Here is a 26,261-nt window from a genome sequence, read left to right on the forward strand (position 1 = left end):
CAGCCTGTACGAAACTCCAGTGACTGCAAAGCTATTCTCCTGAGATTAAAAGCACACTGAAGACTGCTGCACTCATTTACCCCTTTATTAGGAACACCCGTGGATATATAAATCTGCCATACATTTCACAAGGCTTCTAAATGTTATGTTTTAATTACTTTAAAACAAAAAATAAGATAGAAAAAGGGGGATCAGTCTACATAATGTTTATTACTGATGTCAAATTAGGTGACGATGGTGGTGGTGAAGTAGACCTCTGGGCTAATGGGTTAGACAATAGGTTAGGAAATCTTTTTTTTTTTTATCTTTTTTTTTTCATTTTTCTTTAAAGTTCTGTCATACACAGGCAAAATCTCGAGTTTCTACAAGAAACAAATTCTCCAAGGTGTTATTTTAATAGACGTACCTAACAGGTAGACGTTTGGTTTGGGATCTACATTCCAGTGCTGGGGAAATCATTTATCTATCTATCTATCTATCGTGACTCACAGAGACTGGGTGTTTTCTCATTTTCTTTGGCTCGTTGACTAAATGCTCACCGCGGTCCATTCTCATTGTCCAGTGTTTCACTTGAACTGGTCCAGCAAGTTATCTCTGGGCTGGTGCCTCACACCGAGTCCCCATATCGATCCGCCAGCTTTACCTGCCGCACGGACACTGCGTCTTTGGAGACAGTCCTCACTGTTTGCCGTCTTTCTCACTTTCAACCGAAAGTCCTCGGGCACAGCCATGAGGTCTTCCGTCGCGTTTGTCATTCTCCTGGTCTTCTGCGTTGGATTTACTGGATGTAAACCCTCGTCGCCCTGTCCGAGTGGCCAGTTTATGCTGAAGAACCAGTGTGTCCTGTGTCATCCCACCTGCTCCGAGTGCTACGGACACGAGCTGTTTGAATGCACTACCTGTGGAGTTTGTGAGTAGGATTTTCTTAGCACGTATAACGCGGTGAATATAGGGCTGTTGTTGATGGCTTTCTCAAATGAAAAAAAGGCGATTTTTATTAAATATCCATTACATTTTCCACACACACTAGCTTGCAGTGCATTTGATATACCTACGGATTTTTTTAAAGTCGTGTATCTTATGTGACAATAACTTAAGTTTTCATCATCATTGGCAAAAAGATCCAACACAGTACCTATGAAATGAGGACATGAGAGCACTAAATTTGCATGCCATTGTTCATATAATTGTTTTTTTTAAAGGATTTTATTATAATTTGTTATTATTTTACCACACCTATACCAGATTATGACAAAGACCTGTTGACGACTCAGTAATCCAGTTTTTTTTTTTTTTTACTAGTCTATTTAATGATTACCCAGCTCTTTAAAAAAGGCTTTTGTTCGATGAGGAGCATTCAGCTCTGGTTTACCATTTACTCTTGTTAAACAATCAGAGAGGCTGGCTGTAGGACTTGCTGGCTACCTCTGAAATAGGGAAGGGTTGAATGTATGAATGTATGATCGTTTTTCACCCGAGTTTTCACGGTGTAATGTGATCGTGTCAGAAAGAGGCCTTTGTTAATCAGAACAGGGAAAAAATATCTGGAAGAGCTGGAAGTAGTGCTGTTGCTGTTGACTAGGCTCAACCTGCAAAAGCTGCAACTCTGTCCCTCCTTCCCTCACACTCTCCCTCCCTTGAACACACACTACTGATTCTCTTACTATACATTGTTGCTGGGTGGACCTATGCTTGGTTGTCATGTGCCATATTTTTCTGATCATGCTGTGATTGAGGGAAGTGGAAGGATAAGAGAGGCAGCAGCTTGCAGCCGCTCTCCTCCCTGTCTCACACGTCTTCTGTGTGGCGCTGAGCAGATGAGACAATGCTGTAACTCGGCTGCTCTCAGAGATGCCTCAGGTGCCACAGGTGCCTTGCTAGGCTAGTGGCAGGTGGCAGAGCATTAATCATGAGGGCCAACACAAGGCTGTCTCTGCTTACAGCTCTGATCTCTGGTCTCCCGCTAATTGCCAGTGTTTATATTAGTTGGAGCATCAGTCCACAAGTGATCTGGCACTGTTGCTGTCTGCAGTCAGTTTATAATGATCTTTATGCCTTCCATTCGCCTGCCGCTATTCTCTGTTTTTATTAAATATGCATGTGAAATCTCTGAATCCAGCACCTCCCAGCAGTTGCCACAGATTCCCTCAGCAATCCTCATCTTTCATTAGGCACTTACTTTTACACAGTTGCAGTGTCTTTTTAACTTTCCTTCATCCGACTGGCTGTCAGATGAAGAAAAGATTAAAGCTTACCTCTGTATTTATTAGGAGAATCTGAATGTTTTTCACTCTCAGAATACGGCAAACAGCATTTTTATGATAAGGGAAAATAGAGTATGCTAACAGCTCCTCCGTGACCTCCTCTTCCTCCTCAGATGAAGACGGACAGGAACGTTTCCTCCACCAAGGTCGCTGTCGGACACACTGCCCACGGGGATTCTATCCTGACAGGGGTCACTATGCCTGCCTGCCCTGCATAGCCAATTGTGAACTGTGCACAGATGGCAACATATGTGCCAAGTGTCGAGGACATTACAAACTTCACAATGGGGTCTGCCAAACAGCACTCTGCGGCATAGGTAAGTGCAAAACAGAGTTTTTGTGGAGGCGATATCTTTGCCTAACAGAGAGGCATTCAGTATTCTGGACCTCTGTGTTTCAGGGCAGGTGCAGGACCCTGATACAGGAGAGTGCATTGACTGTGAAATTGGCTGCAAAACATGTTACACAGGTAAACATGCTTTCTGTATGAGGCCCACACACCATTACTGTTTAGCGATGTATATTAAAACGCTGATAAAGGAGCACAATGCAGTTTGTTTCTCCCTATGAATGCTAATTAATCACCTTTTCTCCTCTGTTCCCAGAAGACCCAGAGATCTGTAGCAGCTGTGTTGAAGGTTACTTTCTGTGAGTGTTTTTTTTCTTACCTTATTATTATATTTTGATAACTGTGTTTTCCTCCTGTTCTGCTCTGAAATCATCCACAGACAACAGCGTCAATTGGCAATTATCTTTTCATTGTTTATGGATTTGACAGGTATTTTCTATTAGTTTGAATATTAGTAATTATTAGTAAAAAACACAAAAAATTGAAATCATTATTTTTTGTAATTTCTTTTCTGATTTTTAACAGTTTTAAAATTAGTTAATCAGTTTACGCTTATAAATTTGAGTTCAAAAGGTCTGAAATGTTGCAAATAGTAAAATGAGAAAACTCGACTTAGTTATTTGTTTATCCGGCATGGAACAGTTATGCTTTTGCATGCTATGCTTTATGATTTTTCAAACAGTTTTTCTTTTTTTATGGAGATTAAATATGCTGCCAAGAAGCAATTAACCTCACAATGACCCTGTAATTGTTTTTTACATTCAATGGTATTGCTTTGCAGGAAAAAAAACAACAACAACAAAAAACGGGTCTTGTAAATCTACATGCACTGTGAGGCATTATATGGCCAACCATTTCACAAATTGCTTATCAGAATATGCTTAGCTTTCTTGCCTCTACAGAAAATTGCATCTATATTCCTGTTTACACCAGCTTATCAATTGGACGCAGTGTGTAACACAAGTTATAGAGCCAGAACAGACCCCCCAATTGTGCACTCCTCCCTCGAGTTTAGGCCTCCTGGAATCGTGTGAATCAGGTTACCTTCCATTCAGAATCATACGCTGTTACCTGAGCCTTGGTTTTGAGCTCAGAAGAGACTTAACAAAGTGTTCTTATGTGTAAGGAGTAGAGAAAAACAAGTAGAGATGGAAGAGCTGCAAGAAAATACAGCACCTGCTTTTGTGGATGCTACACAGGTTTATTGGGATAGTCTATTTTTCTGCATCTGCTTGTGTAGTTTTCTTTAAAAGTATGGTTTTAGAGATTCAATATGACTGTTCATCTTAGCATTTTATGTTGTTATAGCTATTATATATCTACATGTGTAGCAGACAAAAATAAAATAAATATAATCCAGCAGGGAGCTATTATAAATTGGAAAAACAGCCACACTGCGACAGATTGTGACAGTTTCGAGCACTAAAAGAAATTCCTCCTTTTGAGATTTTGCTGGTAGTGAAAAATGTTAAAGTTCGACAGCTTTGGCATAACCATGAATCAGTGAGGCCAGTGTTACTCTTGCATTAAACGCCGCCTTTTAAAAGAAATCACAGCATGATGGATGTTTGGTATTTATTGGCATTTACTTTCCTCCCCAAGGAACCAAAGAAGTGCAGCAAAACCAAAAATTGCTGTGATTCATTCTCACTATAATTTAAATCCTTCATTTCCCGGGGCTTTCTCTTTTCTGAGACTAGCTGCAGTATATTTTCTTCCTTACTAACAAAGTCCAGGAGTAAAAGACCTAAACAGAAGTTGCGTTGGAAATGCAAATGTGCTCTTCTGGAATGGATAGCCTGGTGTTTGCACAGGGGGATTCTTAAACATCCTGCAGATTTTAAAGCAGAGTAGTTTTTCCTGGCAAGAAATGGGGCCTGGTTTGTACCAGCTGCTATTGTGAACCACTTGATGGATGCATCGTGGCGCCTCCAGCTGTTCCTCTTCAAACAACCCCCACATCTTAGCACCAGATCCACGGCAACGCAGTAGGAAGGGCAGGTTGGGCTGTCACTGGTCAGGTTCCCTTATGTAGGAAGGTGGTGGAATAGGCTACACAAGATGCTGCATCACATATGTTAGTGGCTTATTTGCTGCTTGGCTAAGTCCCTCTTTCTTTAATGTTTTAGCGTGACATCTTTGCAAATCAAATCTTCACTTTTTTTAAAGCTCGTTTCTGGGGCAGCTGTCTCATGTTTAATAAGACAGTTAAGCCCCGAAGGACTGATAGGATAGGTTAATGACAGAAATCACCCCATACCTGCGGGCTACAAATAAAACACCAATTATCTTTTCGCCTTAAGAAGAAAGTAGAACCACAATATGCTTGAAGAAAGCCAGCCTACATTGTGCTTCCTGTCCCTACTGTTGTTCGTCTAAACTGCATGAGTTGGGAGAGGAGTGCTCTGAAGTCAACAATTCATCTACAGGTGTGCGGCTTACTGACACAATGCATGTTGGGATTACCACTTGTGTGCGGTATACCTTGTGTTTCTGCTGCCATCAGATCATGGTGCTTTTCATCGGCTTTTTTGATATCACAATAGTTCTGTTCAGCATGTTTGCTTTGCAAAACAGAGTCTACTTTCATTTAATAGCTGTGGCAGGGAGTTCAAGTAATGCAGTCACTGACCTATTAAAAGTTCTACTGAGGAAAAATACTTTGCTAATTGCCAGGGATTCTTATTGCTCACCACGTGCAAACAAGTTAAAGAAACTAATGGAAGATTTTCAATGAACCTTTCTCTACAGTTTCAGGCACCAGTGTCGCAGACATTGTCCTCAGAGCACCTATGAGGACAGAGGCAGGCGTGTCTGTCTCTCCTGCCCAGCACCATGTGAAGACTGCAGGAATAACACGCACTGCTTTGCCTGCCAGCCTGGTTACTTCCTCAACGGTAGAAGCAAATAACAATCATATATCTATGCTTTCCTTACTATCAGTATACTAAATGATGCAGATGTTCCATACCATACTAAAAGAGTATATTCAATATATTCTTTAATCACGTTGTTTTTGAGACTAACCAAAGACAAATGAAAGCACTCTGAGTCTTAATTTGGCTTGCAAAACATGTTCATTTAAGCAAATCTGTAACATAAGATATGCAAATGTATGATTTATGCAAACAAAGAAGAAGGGATTGTGTTTTTGTGTTCTGTAGGCGTGGGAGAAAAAGGTTGGAGACTGTAAATAAAGCCTGGAAACAAAACTATAGTAAAGAAAGGTTGGCGAGCCCACTGCTGCACTAATCGGCCTCCACCTTCTCCAGCTACAAGGTCCAGTTTCAAAAAAAAAAAAAAAAAATCTAGGTCATTGTTTTGTGCCTGGGCAGTCAGATGGAATTTGGAGAGAGAGTGATCCTATAAGGGCAAAGGAGAAGGATTTACGCAGCAGTGAACAGCTCACTTATGAGAATAAGTTTATCAGCACCATTTAAAGAATAAATAGTGTTTTTACAAATCAAAGTAACTTCTTATGGTTTCTCTTGACTTATTTCTACAGAAAAAAGTAGAAGAGAACATGTAGAGAAGTGCTTTTGTCTGCTATAGCATCCATGTTTTTAAGATTGTCAGTATAGAAGAAATGCTGTAATGGAATAATGTCGTAATAACATTAGTCCCTCTCTGTGCTTCTGTGTCTGTGTCAGAGGGACAATGCATTAAAAAGTGTCCTCAGCAAACCTTCAGCGACTCCAGCGGGTGGCGCTGTCAGTCTTGCCACAGCTCGTGCCAGACATGCCACGGACCTCGTGCAACAGACTGCGACCTTTGTCCTGGTGGGAATTTTCCTGTACATGGACAGTGTCCTCACATTAACTGCCCACAGGGACAGTATTTTGATGGTAAGTAGAGGAAGCACGGTGAAAGCTGACTTAGGCTGGTTAAAAAAGAAGTTTTATGTGATCCACTGTAATCCAGGTAAATTACAGATTTACAAATTTACGAACAAAAGGACAGAATGACATATCAGGTCATAGCTGAATCACAGATAACACTCGTAACACGATACTTCTCTGAATCTCGGGTGGAAATGATTGCTTTTCTCCTTTGGGTGACACTGGAGGTCAGTACACTGTCCCAGAAATGTGGAGGGATTCATCGTCTTGCTCAAGGACACTTTAGGAAGTTGATACTTGCTGCTGAGCCCACAAGCTTGAACCCTGCTGAAGGACCTCTGGGGTCATCTGCCTCAAGCATCTACCTCTCTAGCCCCTTCTCTTTTGTGTCTGTGTCACCAGCACTTGGATACAATACTCCATTGTTCTTGTTATCAGCCATATACGGTTAATAAGTCGATTGTTTTAATTTCCACATCATTGGTTTCATTATTTGCTTACGCGTGTGGATAAGCCAGCTTCGTCAGGAGCAGTTCGCATTCAGCCATCAAGTATTTTTCCAAGCTATATACTGCTATTGTAAGGAAACAGCTTCATTTAAAACATTCTACTTCTTAGGTTTCAATTTTAACACAGGTGTCATTCACATATCTGTAAAACTGACCAGTGCTGTCACTTTGAGCCAAGAGCTGTTATTGCGCATTTGCAATTTAGTGTTTTTTGTTTTGTTTTTTAAAACACTAGTGCCTGTTTTATCCTTAGGCAACACTGAACATGAATGGTTTTAGAGCAATACCTTTTCTTAATGTTTGCTTTTGAATACAGAATGCAATAGTCCAAAAGCTCCTGATTATCAATCATTTCTGTTTATTTCTGCCCAGAGCCCTTTCTTATACAGTCTATTTGTGCCTGAGACACTAAATCTTGTTATGGTTCCCTCTTGTGGTGGGGATGGTTAAAACAAGCTGTGTGCTGTATGTATATTCTTTTCCATCCAGGGAAATATGGTGAATGTCACACGTGCAATGTTTCCTGTAAGACCTGTTTTGGCCCACAGGCACTGGATTGTTCTTCTTGTTTTAAAGGTAATATTTACTGCTTTTAGCTTTTCAGAGTAAACTATCTTAATCGCGATGTTAATTCTTGATGCCAATCGTGCGAGTGTGGATGTGTGTGTATTTGTGCTTCACAGGATATTTCCTGGACCAGGACAGTTCCTGCGTAGAGCAGTGTCCACCTGGCTCATATGCGAACTCTGCCACTCAGCTGTGTGAGGACTGCTCTCCCAGCTGTGAGGCCTGTGTGGACACCAGTGATAACTGCATCAGCTGTTCCAAAGGCACCGATAAACTTTTTCTCCACCAAGGCCGGTGCTGGTCCAATTGCCCAGAGTAAGCAGTTTGATAAGCGGTGAAACAAACACGGAGCTATGCAATGATGACACGATCTTCTTCGTGCTTCGCTTCTCTTTTGTTTTCTCCCAACCGTATTGGGGTTATTTTTGTTTTGTTTTTCTTTAGAGGTTTCTTTGAGACAGCAGAGGGGTCGTGTGAAGCCTGTGATAGCTCCTGTCTCACCTGTGATGACATCAAATCCCAGTGTCTGTCCTGTGCTGACGGCTACTACCTGGAGAGTGGCATGTGTAGACTCAACTGTTCGCTGGGAATGTATCCTGCAGATGATGGTACCTGCAGACGATGTCCTCCCCACTGTGAAGTTTGCTCAGATGACAGGACCTGCTTCCGTGAGTTATTAGCACAGTCAGCAGATTTAAAAGATATAATGTTCAATACAGGTGAGAGATTTGTGTTATAAATTTTTCACCCCTCCAGGGTGCAGTTTCCTCTACTTGATGCTGAACGGTGAGTGTAAGGCTAGTTGTCCTGTGGGCTATTATGAGGACATGGAGGAGGGCCGCTGCGGTCAGTGCCACCCTACGTGTGGCAGCTGTTCAGGGCCTTCAGCAGATGATTGTGAGACCTGCTCAACCTACAGCCCCAAGCTCTATAAAGGTGTATGCTCAAAGGACTGCCCCGCTGGTACTTACTATGAGACTGCAGCTATGGAGTGTCAAGGTGAGCACCTGGATTCACAGATTTGATTTGGTTTTAAACACCAAATATGTGGAGTTTTCTTGTTACGGCTTCACCGTTCTACAGCGAGAATTCTTTCTAGTTTTCATGATGCTACTACGTCAGTTCAAAGACCATAAATTCAGATGTCAAAATGATTAAAATACACTTTAATCATTTAATCATTTTAATATTTATTCAATTTTGATGAAATTGAAATTTTAGAAATTGAAACTGTAGCAACTATGAAATGCAACTGTCAAATTTCATTTCATTTAAATCCAATGATATTACCTCTGTTCGAGTTTTGGATTTGACCTTCCTAGTAGCAGGAATTCTGCAGTGTTGCAAAGTTATTTGTTTTTATCCCTCAGCCGTAAAAGGCTGATGGGGTGTGGTTGTCACCTTGCGGAGCGGGTGGCTGGCACGAACACTCAAGTTTATGAATGTGATAACTCGAGAAGGAAACCACCTAAGACTTTTAAATTGATAAAATTATTAATTATTTAATTATTATTATTATTTAATTAATTAATTATTAACTAAAAATTTCAGAAAACTTCAAATCTCCGCGACCTCGACCTCAAGGTCAGAAGATCTTGTGAATGTGATAACTTCAGAACAAAGCAACATAGGATTTTCACATTTATACCATAGGTGCATCTACTAGGAGCCTGAGGGGTACTACTGGCACCACCAGAACTTTTAAGATAATGTTAAGATAACCCCACAAGTAATATTCTCTAATGTTTTTTCACAATGTGTTGCTGAAAGTACTTTGACTCACAGGACTTGCATCTGTGTAATATAGAGTTGGGATATCCCTTTGAATAAGTACGGTAGTTGGATAAATTAACATGTAGATGTGTTGCAATAATCATGCATAATACTCTGGGTAATTGATCAAACTGACCCTTTCCATGTCATAGTTTTTAGGGGATTGATGTAAAAGAAGCCCAGAGTTATTATTATTGTATTTTCTGATTCATTTTTATTTGATTCTTTGATTTCAGAGTTTCATTTAGTTTCCAGAGTGGGTTTGCTATTTTCAGTTTTGGTTTTACTGTTTGAAAATGTTGCCTTTTAGTTTAGTTTGTATTAGTTTTAGTGTTTATTTCATGTGCTGGAGGCAATGTTTCGGAAAAAATCTGGCACAGACTTTTTAAAAGCAGTTTACTCCCAGTCCTGCAGTATTATAGTATCTATACTATACTGTAGTGTTTATACAGTCGTACCTATACTACTGTATAAATTAGATCATAATGTAAAATAGATCAGCTTGCAGCACCACATTCGTTTCAGCGGAACTGCTGATTTTTTCACTATACAGGTCCTATTCTCACCACTTGAATTTGTATATCAGCAATCGGTTCTGGATCTCCTCCACAACGTTAGAAGTGTGACCCTTCAACTTGTCTTTCATTTTGGGGAAGAGGATAAACTCACCAGGAGCCAAATATGCCAGAGTTGGGCCAGTGGTGACAACACCACGTAGCACAGTGGAGATGCTAAAGTTTCTCTCCCTTAGACAGCTCAGCGTAATATAGTAAAGCTCACCACAGAGAATCAGACAAATTTATGGTGCAAGCTCTGTAAAAGTATAATAAAAAAAACCAAAATGCACATGTGCCGCCTTGAGGTTTGAACACTGTGGACTCCACACACACTAATGTCCACAGACATGAAAGTTAGGTTAGCTAGACTCAGAAAGTTAAATGTTTGCGCTGTGCTTGAGGTCCATGGAGTGGTTAGAATGGCACTCACACAGAACAGTCTATAAAGCGTGCACTAGAAGTCCACACCAAGTACACAAAGAAAAAACCTTGAAAGCGAGATCATCCAATTTTTTCCTCACACCTTCTATTAGATTTTCTTTTCCATACTAATTACCTTGAATAATGTTAAAGCTTGAATAAGCGTTAAAAATAAAATAAAACAGAAAATGTGTAACAAAGGGAGGTTAATGCAATGGCCAAAAGCAATTACTAAACTCACAACTGAGTGATAATGAAATAAGCTATTTGCTTAAAATGAAATCCATTCACCTCTAAAACATGATTATTGTACCCTCTTGTGTAAATGTGGTAATGTGACATGAAGGTGTTGCAATCTGCTTTGCTTGGTTGTATTTAGAGTGCCACCAGACTTGCCTTAGCTGCACCGGGCCGGACGCCAACGAGTGCACCCAGTGCGAGAGAGGACTCGTGTTGGATCCAAACACGTTACTGTGTGGTGTGACGGGTGATACGGCCTGCCCACCGGGGACCTACCTACACAACGACCAGTTCACCTGCAAGGGTTGCCACCGACACTGTCTTTCGTGTGAGGGGCCAGGCAACGATGAATGCCAGACCTGTGCTGTCCCCAGATATCTTTACAGTGAGCATTTTCAACAGGTTTATGTGCAGACACAGAGGTGATTTGTGGTATAAATGAAAATCAGCACAAAACTGATTGTTTTAAAGTTGATTTATCATGCAAAGACAAAACAAATCTGAATCATTTATCTTTTAACTGTTAGCTCTACAGGTGTTTGAAAAAGCCTTTTCTCATTTTAATCACTAATGAAATTTTTGGCCCAAGTTATAGACTTTGCTTTTGCATTTAGTGCTCTCACAGCTGGCTTCATAATAATGGCTTTTGTAAGACTATTTGACAATTTCAGGTTAAACAGATTTATGCAGTTGTACTGGTTGCTTCTCTGAAGTGAGTACGCCACCAAGTTAAGGTGCTAACTCTGTTGCTGTATGCTTTTTTTCCAGACAGCACATGTGTTAATACGTGTCCTGATGGCACGTATACCACAAGGCAGGAAGCTGATGGAAAGATGTTGGGACTCTGTTTGCCTTGTGACCACGTGTGTTCCTCTTGCACTAGTGCATCACCAAGAGATTGCCTTACGTGTTCTCCAGGATATCTGCGGCTCCTTCAGCTCTGTGTCACCCATTGTCCCACTGGGTAGAAAGCTCTGTTACTATTTGTGAAATGTTTACCTCAAGTAGACAAACAATTTCTGCAAACAGACCTTTATGCTTCAGTGACCCCAAACTAGAGATAATACAGTATTTGTTTTGGAAGTGAACCAAAGTTTCTTAGGAAGAAAGGGTGTAACGTGGTTTCTCCTTCTTCAGCAGCAAAGTAACTTTTTCTTAAAGCTTTTTTTTTTTTTTATCAGTTACATATTTGACAAACATGAAGGAAATGTTTTAACCCATTTTTTTTATGCATTTCTTCAGGTATTACAGGGAGGGCTCCCAGTGTCATAAATGTCACCAGTCCTGTGAGCTGTGTACAGGACCGGGGCCCGAGTCTTGCAGGGCATGTTCCCCTCCTCTGCTGGAGCTGAAAGGCACCAAGCTGTGTGTCGAACGCTGCCCACACCGCTTCTATCAGTCTAACGACATCTGCAAAAAATGTCATATCAGTTGTCAGACATGCATAGGTAGGTAGAGGTGAAATGTCAAACCAGTGAGTCAACAGAAACCCATTTTTAAGCATTCAGGCATGTTTTTTACATGTTATTTATTTTACTGTGTTACATACAGCTTTTTGTTCTAATCATTTCATTTAATTTCAGTTCAGCAAACAGAAAAATAAAATTCCTTCTGAAATGTAACACTGATGTAACTATTTAGACCATTTGCTTTCATTTTAACTCAGGAGTCTCTCTTTCTCTTAATCATCTTTGAGATGTTTCTGTACCTTGATTGGCACATGAAAACAAAATCAAAGGGGAAGCAAAAGGAACTCAAAAGCCCTCCCTAAAGTGCTTGTAGACATGACTGTGTGGAGGCACAGGGAGCACATTTGGAGCAACAAGCACTCTTCCTGTAGACAAACGATTCCCAAACTGAGGAATCATGAGAGCAAGATCGTGGTACTAAAGGTGGTTAGGAACCTGGTGACCTCCAGAGAACCTGTGGTGACATGGGACAAATAGAATATGCATTATAGCAGCACTCGAGTGATCTGGGTACAGTATCTAGCAGCACAGCTTCATTCAGTAGTATTAAATGGGGGGGGGGGGAACCCTCAATTGTTACTTTATTTTTTATTTTGTAGACTGACTGTTGACTGTAAATGGTTTTCGGATACTAAATGGTGGTATGCTGGGTAAGACTGTTACCTCACAGGGTCCTGGATTTGAATCCAGTCTAGAGTCCTTCTATATGTGGATGTCTGCATGGGTCTCTCCAGTTACTCTGGCTTGTTCTCACAGTGTGATGAACTGGGTTGCCACCACCACCACCTTTGACCCTGAACTGGGGCTTGAATAATTTCTGACTGTACTTTATATTTCCAAACTGTCAATATCGTGGATTCACTTTCTCATTAGGTATCTGCTCAGTGCCTGTATGTGTGTTTGCAGATGCCTCTCCTCAGGGCTGCTTGACTTGTGACTGGGGCAGCATGCTACAGGACAAAGTGTGCTATCCACGCTGTAAGGAGGGACTGTACTTTTCTGAAGAGGTGGGTTATGATTAGGGCTGTTCGATATGACGATATAAAAACGTCTATCGTTTCATTTTATGCTATTGTTTGTTTCGTGGTGTCACAAAATAAACTGTTTACGGCAATATTTTTCATCGTTTTGATGGTCACTGTAGTGGCTATATTAATTTCTTAAAGTTCTCTATTTCTCTTATATTCAATATAACCACACTACAGATGGACAAGCGCCTGTTTTATGCTTTGTGGTTAGCAACAACAACGGTAACACCATCGCGTCTCCGCTTGTTTATGTTCCACATAAACCTTTCACAATAAAGCTCAAGATCCTGTTGAGACTTTTCAAAATAAATTGAATCACGTGAAAGAGCAGATTATTTACGGATGAGAAGTAAAAAAAGAGCCGCCAGGTGCTAAAAGACTCAAACGTTAGAACAGGCTTTCCCCGCAGCATGCCGTGTAATAAATACTCACAAAGAAAACGGCGGGCATTACAATTTATGTCTAAAAATGTATCGTTTCATGCATCGGTTAAAACACTCGACTCCAGCTACATGACGCCCAGCTGGAAACACTTCCCGCAAGTCGAGCTGCCCGAAGTTCACAGAATTTACAGAAAATGTTACAGTTTTGTGATTTATATCATTATCAGACGATAGAATTCTTATATCGGGATATGAGATTTTGGTCATATCGCACAGCCCTAGTTATGATTTAATGATCGTCTTGTCATTGTACTACTCTATGTATCATAACCATTGTATTTAAAGGCAAATGGCAGGTGTTCTCGCTTAAATTGATAGCATAGAATCTGCCTACAGACACTAATTGATCACACCACCGTAAATGAGTGAAATAATAAAAAACACTGATCCAAATTAATATTTTAGTTTGGCTGCCACATATATTCGTAAGCGAGCTACCACGGATGTTTGCTGTATGCCTACTAGCTTGTGACAGTACACAAAAGAAAGTACATAGACATCCTCTCAAAACCAGGATGTAGTAAAACAGGATTAACAGTGAGTAATACTGACATACTGAATTGTCAGGTTAGAACTGATAGTGGTGAAACAGGCTGGGCTATTTGCCTTCCATTCTCTTCAGAGCATAACATAACCTCTGGCATAACCTTTTATCTAATGTCTGTATCTAACTGTTCGATTGTAGGAAACATGCAAGCCTTGCAACAAGTCATGCAGGCATTGCTACGGCCCCGGACCTGACCACTGTCTGACTTGTCACACTGACTCTGCTCTTCATGCTGTGGAGAACCGTTGTGCTCCATGCTGTCAGACTGGAGGCAATTACACCAATTGCTGTGTTTGTGACAGCCGCTCAGGTAGTGATGCTGTCTTTCATAAGCGAAAGAAAAGTGTATAGATGTGACAGTTTACTAAAGGAATTTTGTGTTTTTTCTAGCACTGTGTGTGGAGGCCCCCCAGCCTAAATCAGGAGACATCCAGGAAACCGATATGAGTTTGTCCTCCAGAACTCTGAAGCACACCTCAGCTGCCTTGCCTATTGCTCTGCTGCTGGCAATTGGTTTGACTCTGGCTGTATTTGTCTTGGTTAAAGCCCATGCTAGGAAGAGGCTTTGTTGGAAACGAAGCTATGAGAGATTGAGTGGTAGTGCGAACATTAACATGCCCCACGGCGTGCCCGAGCCAGATAGCGGAGATGAGGTAGATGTGGTGTACACCAGCAAAGGTGGATCCGTTTATCGGCGTTACAGCTTCATCCACGAGCAGGACACAGATGCAGACCAGGATGTGGATGAGAACATCCGTTTTAGTCATTCTTAGATGCATTTAGAGCTCAGAGTAATTGAGGAATGTTTCGGGATGCTCAGTATCAAGACGGACACGTAGTCAAAGTTAAAATAGTTAATGTGTTAAAGAGAATGCAGCAGTAATTTTCTTTGGTATGTTTCTTTTGACTTCAGGTGAATATTTATTCTATGAAGTGCCTGTATCTGTATAATGGAAATTCTTAGACACGTGAAACAGTACAGACCATACACGTTTGTGTAAATGTATATGGTTTTTTTTTTCAACTTGATATTAAAGTCGTGCTTGTGAAACAGTGAATTGGTCATATACTGTAAGTTAAACTTGTTTGTTGGAAAGAGAAAATCTTTTCTAATTTACATCTTTTGAATGCCTTGAAACAACTGCCTTAAACCCTGTCATCCTGGTAATGTTATCAGTGTCATCTGGTCTATCAGTGGCATCAGTAGAGTTGAATACAATTCTGCAAACTGTAAAATACTCCAGGAATGTTTTTTGGTTTTCCACACCTTAGTTTTGCATATTTCCTAATGTAATGAAACAGTGCAGCCTCTCACCATTTAGTCGAACTGTAACCTGCACTGAAGACAAAGTCACCTGTGTGGCAGTCCCTTTCAAACAAGGATATGTATTTTACAAAGGGTCGTATGTTAAGAAATCTTTTTCTTACCTTGATGGTTTTGTTCCTTTCTTTTGCTCTTTGGACATTTGGCTCTGAACAGTCATCGTCTGATCTGCAAATACCTCCTCAGTTCTCAGCTGATCTGCCTGGTTGTTCGACTATTATCACTGGTGATGTGAAAGGTAAGGAAGGTGAATTAGAAAGGCTTCTGTCATCCAAGAAAAAGAAGAATGTTTTTTCTGAGGACTTCTACATTAATGCAACAGTCAACTGTCAAGTTTACGTTGAAGAAAGAGGTTTCATCACAGCTCCTCTCAGTGAGGAAGAGAAAGATTTCCCCATTGCATACTCCATGGTGATCCATGACAAGATTGAGATGTTTGAGCGGCTTCTACGAGCTGTTTATGCTCCTCAGAACATTTACTGTGTACACGTGGACCAGAACTCCTCTGCAACATTCAAGAAGGCTGTGGCTGCGATTGCTTCATGCTTTCCTAATGTGTTTGTAGCCAGTAAATTAGAAAGAGTGGTATATGCCTCGTGGTTCAGAGTACAGGCAGATCTGAATTGCATGAAAGATCTGCTAAATACTCACATCAACTGGAGGTACCTGCTTAACACCTGTGGGACAGACTTCCCCATCAAAACAAACAGAGAGATTGTGAGGGCACTGAAGCTTCTCAATGGGAGGAACAGCATGGAGTCCGAGGTGACTTCTGGCTACAAGAAAGGTCGTTGGCAGTATCACCACAATATCACAAAGAGTGTTATCAACACAAATGTGAGGAAAAGTGACCCACCAATCAGCATCCCCATGTTCTCAGGAAATGCCTACTTTGTGGTCACAAGAGCTTTTGTGGAACATGTGATGGAGGACAGAGAGGTTCAGAAGTTTCTGGAGTGGGAGAAGGACACATACAGCCCTGATGAGCACTTGTGGGCCACCCTGCAGAGGATGCCCTCTGTTCCTGGGTCAATGCCCCAAAATGGGAAGTATGACATGTCAGACATGCTAGCTTTGGCTCGGGCAGTGAAGTGGTCGTATTCAGCAGGAGATATGAATAAAGGAGCCCCATATTACCCATGCACTGGTGTTTACAGAAGATCTGTTTGTGTGTATGGAGCGGGTGACCTCCCATGGCTCCTGAAACAACACCACCTGTTTGCAAATAAGTTTGATCCAGAGGTTGATGATGTTGCCATAAGGTGTCTGGAATCAGTGCTGCGTTTCAAAGCTTTAGTCCATGACCCACTGTCCACTAGGAAAATGTGACCATTGAGTAATACTTACAATGAATTAAAAGTGTAATTCATTATAAGTGAAGTTTGCGTTGTTTGTTGTAAGTAGAAAGTCCTTTCTAAGTTACACCCGTAGAAGATCCTGAAACAAACAACTTCATTATACTCGCTCTTCTTGGTAATGTTATCTGATTGCATTTAACACTACTCTAAAAGCGGCATTAGTAGTGTTGATGCTCAACTATGCAACAGGCAAAAATGGTCTCGGATATTTTTTAGGTTTTCCACACCTTAGATTTACAGACTTCCTTATGTAATGAAACATCCGTTTTAGTCATTCTTAGATGCATTTAGAGCTCAGAGTAATTGAGGAATGTTTCGGGATGCTCAGTATCAAGACGGACACGTAGTCAAAGTTAAAATAGTTAATGTGTAAAAGAGAACGCAGCAGTAATTTTCTTTGGTATGTTTCTTTTGACTTCAGGTGAATATTTATTCTATGAAGTGCCTGTATCTGTATAATGGAAATTCTTAGACACGTGAAACAGTACAGATCATACACGTTTGTGTAAATGTATATGGGTTTTTTTTTTCAACTTGATATTAAAGTCGTGCTTGTGAAACAGTGAATTGGTCATATACTGTAAGTTAAACTTGTTTGTTGGAAAGAGAAAATCTTTTCTAATTTACACTGTTTGAATGCCTTGAAACAACTGCCTTAAACCCTGTCATCCTGGTAATGTTATCAGTGTCATCTGGTCTATCAGTGGCATCAGTAGAGTTGAATACAATTCTGCAAACTGTAAAATACTCCAGGAATGTTTTTCGGTTTTCCACACCTTAGTTTTACATATTTCCTTATGTAATGAAACAGTGCAGCCTCTCACCATTTAGTCGAACTGTAACCTGCACTGAAGACAAAGTCACCTGTGCGGCAGTCCCTTTCAAACAAGGATATGTATTTTAAGAAGCGTTGTATGTTAAGAAATCTTTTTCTTACCTTGATGGTTTTGTTCTTTTCTTTTGCTCTTTGGAGATTTGGCTCTGAACAGTCATCGTCTGATCTGCAAATACTTCCTCAGTTCTCAGCTGATCTGCCTGGTAAGTTGGCTCTTATCCCTGGAGGCAAGCAATGTGAATTAGAAGGGCTTCTGTCATCCAAGAAAAAGAAGAATGTTTTTTCTGAGGACTTCTACATTAACGCAACAGTGAACTGTCAAGTTTACATTGAAGAAAGAGGTTTCATCACAGCTCCTCTCAGTGAGGAAGAGAAAGATTTCCCCATTGCATACTCCATGGTGATCCATGACAAGATTGAGATGTTTGAGCGGCTTCTACGAGCTATTTATGCTCCTCAGAACATTTACTGTGTACACGTGGACCAGAAATCCTCTGCAACATTCAAGAAGGCTGTGGCTGCGATTGCTTCATGCTTTCCTAATGTGTTTGTAGCCAGTAAATTAGAAAGAGTGGTATATGCCTCGTGGTTCAGAGTACAGGCAGATCTGAATTGCATGAAAGATCTGCTAAATACTCACATCAACTGGAGGTACCTGCTTAACACCTGTGGGACAGACTTCCCCATCAAAACAAACAGAGAGATGGTGAGGGCACTGAAGTTTCTCAATGGGAGGAACAGCATGGAGTCTGAAGCCACTCCTAGACGCAAGAAAGGTCGTTGGCAGTATCACCACAAAGTCACCAACAAAGTTATCGGCACATATGTCTGGAAAAGTGCCCCACCAATCAGCATCCCCATGTTCTCAGGAAATGCCTACTTTGTGGTCACAAGAGCTTTTGTGGAACATGTGATGGAGGACAGAGAGGTTCAGAAGTTTCTGGAGTGGGAGAAGGACACATACAGCCCTGATGAGCACTTGTGGGCCACCCTGCAGAGGATGCCCTCTGTTCCTGGGTCAATGCCCCAAAATGGGAAGTATGACATGTCAGACATGCTAGCTTTGGCTCGGGCAGTGAAGTGGTCGTATTCAGCAGGAGATATGAATAAGGGAGCCCCATATTACCCATGCACTGGTGTTTATAGAAGATCTATTTGTGTGTATGGAGCGGGTGACCTCCCATGGCTCCTGAAACAACACCACCTGTTTGCAAATAAGTTTGATCCAGAGGTTGATGATGTTGCCATAAGGTGTCTGGAATCAGTGCTGCGTTTCAAAGCTTTAGGCCATGACCCACTGCCCACTAGGAAAATGTGACCATTGAGTAAAACTTACAATGAATTAAAAGTGTCATTCATTATAAGTGAAGTTTGCGTTGTTTGTTGTAAGTAGAAAGTCCTTTCTAAGTTACACCCGTAGAAGATCCTGAAACAAACAACTTCATTATACTCGCTCTTCTTGGTAATGTTATCTGATTGCATTTAACACTACTCTGTCAGCGGCATTAGTAGTGTTGATGCTCAACTATGCAACAGGCAAAAATGGTCTCGGATTTTTTTTTAGGTTTTCCACACCTTAGTTTTAGATACTTCCTTATGTAATGAAACAGTGCAGCCTCTCACCATTTCGTCAAACTGTAACCTGCACTGAAGACAAAGTCACCTGTGTGGCAGTCCCTTTCAAACAAGGATATGTATTTTACAAAGGGTCGTATGTTAAGAAATCTTTTTCTTATCTTGATGGTTTTGTTCTTTTCTTTTGCTCTTTGGACATTTGGCTCTGAACAGTCATCGTCTGATCTGCAAATACTTCCTCAGTTCTCAGCTGATCTGCCTGGTTGTTCGACTATTATCACCGGTGATGTGAAAGGTAAGGAAGGTGAATTAGGAAGGCTTCTGTCATCCAAGAAAAAGAAGAATGTTTTTTCTGAGGACTTCTACATTAATGCAACAGTGAACTGTCAGGCTTACATTGAAAAAAGAGGTTTCATCACAGCTCCTCTCAATGAGGAAGAGAAAGATTTCCCCATTGCATACTCCATGTTGATCCATGACAAGATTGAGATGTTTGAGCGGCTTCTACGAGCTGTTTATGCTCCTCAGAACATTTACTGTGTACACGTGGACCAGAAATCTCTGACCCTCTGACTGCAGGTTTTCCCGAATCGTATAAACTCATCGCATATTAATAATCAAGGAACTGCCCTCCCAGCCCATTGTTCCTTCAGTGGTGCTAATTGCAGTCATTATGCAATGTACTGTTTATAAGATTGGGGAAACCTGCTGAGACCAGCGGAGGTCACGCTGAACAACGGCAGGACGTTTAAGCGTGATCAGCTGTTGTTAGCATTTATTTAATATTAATTTCTAGTATCAGCTGATGTTCGGTGGAGCCACAGCTGTAAAAGCTGCTGGTCATGATATCGGTTTGTGTATGTGGGGAGAGGGAAACATGAAGATGAAACCAGGAGATGTCCTTACTGAATCAGTGTTTGTGTGTACAGAGAGACAGCCAGGTTCACAATGGATATAAGAAAGTTTTTTTCAAAAAAAGGAGCCACATTCAGGTAAACTTGTAAAATCAAATGATCCGTGAATCAGCAATAATGTTCGATCAGTGTTTCAATATTTATATCTTTTATTAGATATGCATGTGGTTTGGTTAGGACTTTTTGTTAGTAGTCCGCTGTAAAACTTTTAATGCGTACTCCAGCACATGACAAAACACACAGACCGCACCGGAAGAACAAAACTCCCCCCACCATACTATTCCGGTTGGGCTAGTCCCCCACAGTTATGGCAGGTCTGCACAAACAAATATTGCTTGGTGATCATTTAACCAATGATCTACATCCTCCCCATTTAGCTGGTAGCACCTAACAAAACTAATTCACTCACAAGTCTCTAAACAGTGCTTCTTAACACAACTTTAACTTAACAATGTTTTTTTGCTCGGAGTAACCCCACACCTTAACATAACAGCAATTATGAAAAATGCAAATAGAAAGCATCATATTTCAACATACTGACAACAAACTGATTACACCTAAGGTATCCTAGTGTTTTCCATTTACGTGTATCTTGGGTTGGGTCTGCAGATGCGACCTGCACGTGTAGTGTATGGTGTCTGGTTCACAATGTTCTGGCCGGGCACCTGCACAGCAGGTTGGGGCTGAGGAGAGGATGTGTTTTGTGAATCTTCGTTTGAGCGTGTGTGTGATTGCGGTGTGAGTGTGGAACTGTCCATTGTAGAATGGTTAGTGTCCTGGCACTCAGGGTCATAGTCATGGAGTGGTGGTGGAGGCGGTTCTGCCACTGGGAGGATGTGGCGGCGATTCCTCCTGTAGGTTCTTCCATCGACCTGAATGATGTAGGATCGTGGCTCCTTGCTCTTCCTTTCCACAATTCCCAGCTTGTCGTAGCCTTTCTCTGTCTGCACGCGGACCACTTGTCCTTCTTGCAACAGCTGTAGCGTGCGACTGGACTTATCATAGTGACGCTTCAGTCTGAGTCTTTTGTCGCGAAGTCGGTCACGGATCTGTCCTGTGTCTTTTGCAATGGGTGCCAACAGCTTGCTGCACACAGGAATGCCCGCGCGTGTCTGACGAGACATGAGGCGTTCAGCAGGGGAGCCTAGTTGTGTGTCACGGGGAATGTTTCTAAGATTTAGGAGGTCAAGAAACACATCGGTTCCATCTCGGTGAGATTTTTCCATGAGCTGTTTTGCACTTCGCACTGCTCTCTCAGCAAGACCGTTTGACTGTGGAAACTCTGGGCTGCTGGTTGAATGGGTGAAGTCCCACTGTTTTGCGAAATCAACAAACTGTTGACTAGTGTATTATCTGCCATTGTCAGTGAGGAGCGTGTGCGGTGTGCCATGAACTGAAAAGTGTCTCTTTTGCTTGGAAATGACCGCTGCTGTGGTCAAGTCACGGAGAAGTTCAATCTCAATCCATCCTGAATAGGAATCTACAAGGACCTGGTATTGTTTTCCATGCCAGGTAAAAATGTCAGCAGCCACCGTTGACCATGGGAGGTCTGGAACAGGGTGCAGTTGTAGCGGTTCTCTCTGCTGATGTGTCTTAGTGCTGTTACACACAGTGCAAGAGAGCAGCTCTTCTGCGATGTCTTTTGACATTGCTGGCCAAAAAATGACACTCCTAGCTCTGCGCTTGGTTGCTTCGGTACCTGGATGGCCTTTGTGTACGATGTTGATGTACTCTTTGTGCAGGGACTGGGGAATGACAGTTTTGTGGCTTTTCATGATGATCCCATCCTCCATGCTGAGCTCATCTCTATATGGAAAAAACGGAGCCAGAGCGGGCTGTACTTGGCTCTCTCTGCTGGGCCACCCTCGCTGAATGACTGTGCTGAGCGCTTGTAGCACATCATCTTGTGCTGTGTGCTGTCTTAGCTCCTCCAAGCGAGCAGTGGAGATGTAGCTCACTGTCATCACTTCATAATCAGTGTGTTCGACCAGGCAGCGTGACAGCGGGGCGAGCGGGGCTCTTGCAAGGGTGTCGGCTAGATACATGTATTTCCCCTTTTTGTAGACCAGACTGATGTCGTAACTCTGTAGTCGCAGTAACATCCTCTGGAGCCGGGCAGGGGCGGCATGGATTGGCTTTTTCATTATGGTCACCAGGGGCTGGTGGTCAGTTTCAATGATTGTTGCTTTGCCATAGACATAATCTTTGAACTTTGTGTAGGCAAACACCACGGCGAGGAGCTCCTTCTCTATTTGAGCATATCGCGTCTCTGTGTCAGTGAGAGCACGCGAGGCGAAGGCCACCGGTCTGCCATTTTGCAAACACGCAGCGCCCAGCCCATAGCATGATGCATCACATGTCAGTGTGACTGGCTCCTTGACGTTGTAATACGCCAATACTGGCGGGCTGGAGAGGCATGATTTGAGGTGGTCGAAAGCCTCTTGGTGCTGTGGGAACCAGCACCACGCAGTCTCCTTGTGGGTTAGTTTCCTTAGGGGTGCGGCAATCTCACTAAGGTTCGGTATGTATTTCCCAAGGTAATTAACCATACCGAGGAAGCGCTGTAGCAACGTGACATCCATGGGCACCGGCATTGCTCCTATTGCTGTGGTTTTGGAGGGGTCTGCTTTTAGACCGTCCCTTGTGAAGATGTGGCCCACATATGACACTTGATCTAGGCGAAATTTGCACTTGTCAGGGTTTAGCCTGAGTTTGATCTCTCGAGCACGTGTCAGCACTTTTTTCAGGTTGGCATCATGCTCGGCCACTCTGTGTCCTCCGATGATGATGTCATCCACAATGACCGAGCACGGGTAACCGGCAAACAGCTGTTCCATGGAGCGCTGGAACACCTCACTGGCTGAGTTGATACCAAAGGGCATCCGCAGAAACCTGTATCGCCCAAATGGGGTGCTGAATGTGGTCAGCATTGAGGATTTCTCGACGAGCCGTATTTGCCAGAAGGAGTTTTTTTGCATCTAGCACTGAGAACACTGTCGCTCCTGACATCTGTGCTGCCACTTCCTCAACGCTGCGCATTGGGTGATGGGGTCTTTTCAGTGCTGTGTTGAGGTCTTTTGGATTTATGCACAGTCTAATCTCATGCTTGTCTTTCTTGTGTGCTGCCACCATTGAGGACACCCAGTCAGTAGGCTCGGTGACTGGTGTTACAACGCCGATGCGTTGCATGCGTTCAAGTTCAGCTTTGACTCTTTCTTGCATCGCGACGGGGATGCGGTGGGCTGGACGGACGACAGGCTGTACATCAGGGTCTAGTATCATTGAGTATGTGACTGGAAGTTCCCCCAGTTCATCACTGAACAGGTCATGGTATTGTGTGAATATGTGGGAGCTGAAATCTGTGCTGCTTTCTGTGCTGATCTGGTGGACCTCAGGGCTCATTTTCACAATGCCCATTTCCATGCATGCTCGAAATCCTAGCAGCGGTTGCACTTCTCTATCCACCAAAAAGAAAGGCAACGTGTGACACTGCTTCTTTAAGCAACAAGGGAGTGTAACAGTTCCAGTGGTCTGAATTCTCGTGCCTCCATAGGTAACAAGGCTCACAGGATTCTCTTGTTTAACAGTCTGTCTTCTGCCATTCACTGTTTCGAAAGTCTTGAGTGACATGACATTGCATTTCGCTCCCGTATCTACTTTCATCTCTGTGGGCACGCCATTTATGTGTATTGTGACAAATCCCTCATCTTTTTTATTAGCTTTAGCGTGGATGCAGTCAATCTGTCTGTCAAGCTCTACACCATCCACGTAAAACGTTTCATCTTGAAGTGGTGGCTCACTCACTGTTAATTCGTTCACAAGCCGCCTTGCAGTCTGTCTGTTAGGGGCTCTGTGATGGCTGCGTGGTTTAGACTTGCAGCAACTTTTGTAGTGATTCAGTTTTTTTACAGTTGTGACACTGTTGTCCAAATGCTGGACACTTGTCTCGCTTGGCTGCCTCCACATTTGGAGCAATTGGTGACAGTCTGTGGGAATGAAAGGGGCTTAGGCTTGTGCTTGCTGTTCAGAATGGGCTTTACTGCGTCGACACTGGTAGCTTGTGTTGCTAGTGTCTTGCTGTTTTTTTCAGTCATTTCGTGTATTCGACACACCGAGATAGCTTTAGCAAGTGTTAGCTCGCTGTCTCTTAGCAGAGCCTTTCTCAACGTGTCGCTAATGACACCACAGACGATACGATCACTGAGCATCTTGTCAGTGAGGTCCCCAAAGTGACAACATTTAGCCTTGATCTTTAAATCACTGATGAATGATTCAAGTGTCTCACCTGGCTTCTGATTTCTGGTGTGGAATCTATATCTTTCCATCGTCCTGTTGTGTTGAGGATTGCAGATTTCTCGAAATTTTGCCTTCAAACACTCTGGATCCTCTCTGGACTCAGCAGCAGTGAGTATCTCTCCATCTGCACCAGCTGCGCGAATGGCAGGAGCATAAACGAACGAGCGTTCTCGTTCAATGGCGTCTGGTCCAGCAATATTCAGGAGAATGTAAGCCCTTGTCTTTGCCGGCTTGTCAGAGTGAGCTGCGGCGATGAAAATATCATACTCCCTTTCAAAAACACGCCAATTCTCGGCAATGTTCTCATCAAAAACCAGAGGGTCAGGTCTGCAAAATCCGTCCGCCATGATGGGGCGACTTCTTTTCTCTTTTTTGTTTTTTCTTTAGCGGCTAATCCGACACAGCGCACAATAGGCAGTGCGGTACCCCGACAGGGATATAAACATACGCGCTGGCGTGACGTCCGTACCGTCTTCTGACACCATGTAGCACTCTCGTGTGATGCGACGAGCCACTAATCACTCTCGATGTTCGTCCGCTGTAAAACTTTTAATGGTACTCCAGCACATGACAAAACACACAGACCGCACCGGAAGAACAAAACTCCCCCCACCATACTATTCCGGTTGGGCTAGTCCCCCACAGTTATGGCAGGTCTGCACAAACAAATATTGCTTGGTGATCATTTAACCAATGATCTACAGTATTTGTTTCATATTAATTTAATTTTTCATCTAATTGTATATAATCTATTTGTGTAAGATTGTCAGTCCAAAGAGGGAGAGAGGAAAGAGGGGAACATGAGGAGAAAGTACAAGGTCAGGAAGAACCGGGTAAGAAGACAGACAGGGAACAGTGACAGGCACAACAGAAACTGTTAAACTGACAAAGAGAAAAAACCTGATTTTACTCACACAATCTGGAAGTTGTTTTCCCCCTATATTAAACCTGCTATGCAGAATCTGCAAAACCAACATAACATTATCATTGATTGGGGAGATTAAAATTAATGATATATTTTTATGTGGTTCAGCCACAACTCTACTTAAACCTCAGCCAGTAATAGGTAGGCCAACCTTTGGACCATCCGGTTGTCTGTATGACTGCCGCAGTACGTACATCACATTTGCACACTATCAGAAAGTGCCAAACAGCCCTGGTGGAGTGAGGAGCTGTAGAGAGAAGCAGAGTGCTCTGTTTCTATTCTAAAAATGTTTTAAGCTTGTTTCAAAAGATTCTGTACTGCAGCTTTAAATGTTTTCCAAAAGCACACATACACTTATCAGTGTTTCTCAAACTTTTTACAGTGTGTACCACCTGATAAAATGTCAAGCTCTCCCAAGTACCACTATGAATGTATGAAACTCATAAATCTTACAACACAAAATTAGAATTATTAAATTAGTAAAATTAGTATCAGCAGTAAAGATTTTTTCATACATTATATACATTCTACCACAGGCAAAGTTGCCTCACTTTCATAGTTTTTTATTAATATTTTCTAATAATTTATTTGTAATATTTTTATTCTGTTTTGGGAGTATTTTTGTATGTATCCAAAAAATGCAGTCAGTTTACTTTTTACTCACTATGAGCATCATCCATTATTCTCCCCCAGTAATTAAGGTTAGGATATGTATTTTTTTTAATATTCCAATTCATTCTTCTTTTCCAGCATTTAAATAACCTTTATCAGATTTGATGGTTTTGCTACAGACTTTTCAAAAAAGTGTTTTGCATTTCTTTCACAAATGTGGGGATTAAATTGTGTTTAAATGTACAAAACAGTGATGTCATGTTTTGTGACGAGGACCCAGGCACAGAGTAATACTTACAATGATTTAAAAGTGTAATTTGTGATATTCGAGTTATTTAAGTAAATATCATGGCATTGATATGTAGTTTTTGAGATTTAAATAAATTATTATAAAGATTTATATTAAGAATTTTTTCA

General features: G+C 42.0%; 3 protein-coding genes across 4 annotated transcripts; all 3 read left to right on the forward strand.

The window, feature by feature from the left end:
- The first annotated feature begins 181 nt into the window (after positions 1 to 181).
- Positions 182 to 15,063, forward strand: LOC113026773 (uncharacterized). 2 transcript variants are annotated; one of them, XM_026175899.2, is made up of 16 exons: positions 182 to 910; positions 2,378 to 2,581; positions 2,665 to 2,733; positions 2,870 to 2,912; positions 5,365 to 5,510; positions 6,264 to 6,458; positions 7,451 to 7,537; positions 7,645 to 7,843; positions 7,973 to 8,196; positions 8,285 to 8,527; positions 10,658 to 10,903; positions 11,287 to 11,482; positions 11,761 to 11,966; positions 12,894 to 12,994; positions 14,144 to 14,315; positions 14,396 to 15,063. In XM_026175899.2, the coding sequence occupies exons 1-16, from the start codon at positions 532 to 534 to the stop codon at positions 14,776 to 14,778; spliced, it is 3,093 nt and encodes a 1,030-aa protein (XP_026031684.1). In that variant the 5' UTR covers positions 182 to 531; the 3' UTR covers positions 14,779 to 15,063. The 2 variants fall into 2 exon arrangements, with proteins under 2 accessions (XP_026031684.1, XP_026031686.1); XM_026175901.2 differs by having other exon boundaries at positions 2,873 to 2,912.
- A 171-nt stretch (positions 15,064 to 15,234) lies between these two features.
- On the forward strand, positions 15,235 to 17,254 carry LOC113026774 (beta-1,3-galactosyl-O-glycosyl-glycoprotein beta-1,6-N-acetylglucosaminyltransferase 3-like). The gene has a single exon (XM_026175902.2). It carries the CDS (start codon positions 15,390 to 15,392, stop codon positions 16,656 to 16,658), a length of 1,269 nt encoding a protein of 422 aa, XP_026031687.2. The 5' UTR covers positions 15,235 to 15,389; the 3' UTR covers positions 16,659 to 17,254.
- A 139-nt stretch (positions 17,255 to 17,393) lies between these two features.
- LOC113026776 (beta-1,3-galactosyl-O-glycosyl-glycoprotein beta-1,6-N-acetylglucosaminyltransferase 3-like) lies at positions 17,394 to 18,886 on the forward strand. The gene has a single exon (XM_026175904.2). It carries the CDS (start codon positions 17,581 to 17,583, stop codon positions 18,838 to 18,840), a length of 1,260 nt encoding a protein of 419 aa, XP_026031689.2. The 5' UTR covers positions 17,394 to 17,580; the 3' UTR covers positions 18,841 to 18,886.
- Positions 18,887 to 26,261: the final 7,375 nt, after the last annotated feature.

This window comes from Astatotilapia calliptera, chromosome 7 (genome assembly GCF_964374335.1).
Source record: "Astatotilapia calliptera chromosome 7, fAstCal68.1, whole genome shotgun sequence".
Lineage (NCBI taxonomy): Eukaryota > Metazoa > Chordata > Actinopteri > Cichliformes > Cichlidae > Astatotilapia > Astatotilapia calliptera.

Coding starts and splice junctions, on each gene's coding strand:
- LOC113026776 (XM_026175904.2), top strand. CDS start 17,581: ATGTATTTTAAGAAGCGTTGTATGTTAAGAAATCTTTTTCTTACCTTG.
- LOC113026774 (XM_026175902.2), top strand. CDS start 15,390: ATGTATTTTACAAAGGGTCGTATGTTAAGAAATCTTTTTCTTACCTTG.
- LOC113026773 (XM_026175899.2), top strand. CDS start 532: ATGCTCACCGCGGTCCATTCTCATTGTCCAGTGTTTCACTTGAACTGG. Junction 5,511..6,263: donor GCCTGGTTACTTCCTCAACG/GTAGAAGCAAAT, acceptor TGTCTGTGTCAG/AGGGACAATGCATTAAAAAG. Junction 8,197..8,284: donor AGATGACAGGACCTGCTTCC/GTGAGTTATTAG, acceptor TCACCCCTCCAG/GGTGCAGTTTCCTCTACTTG.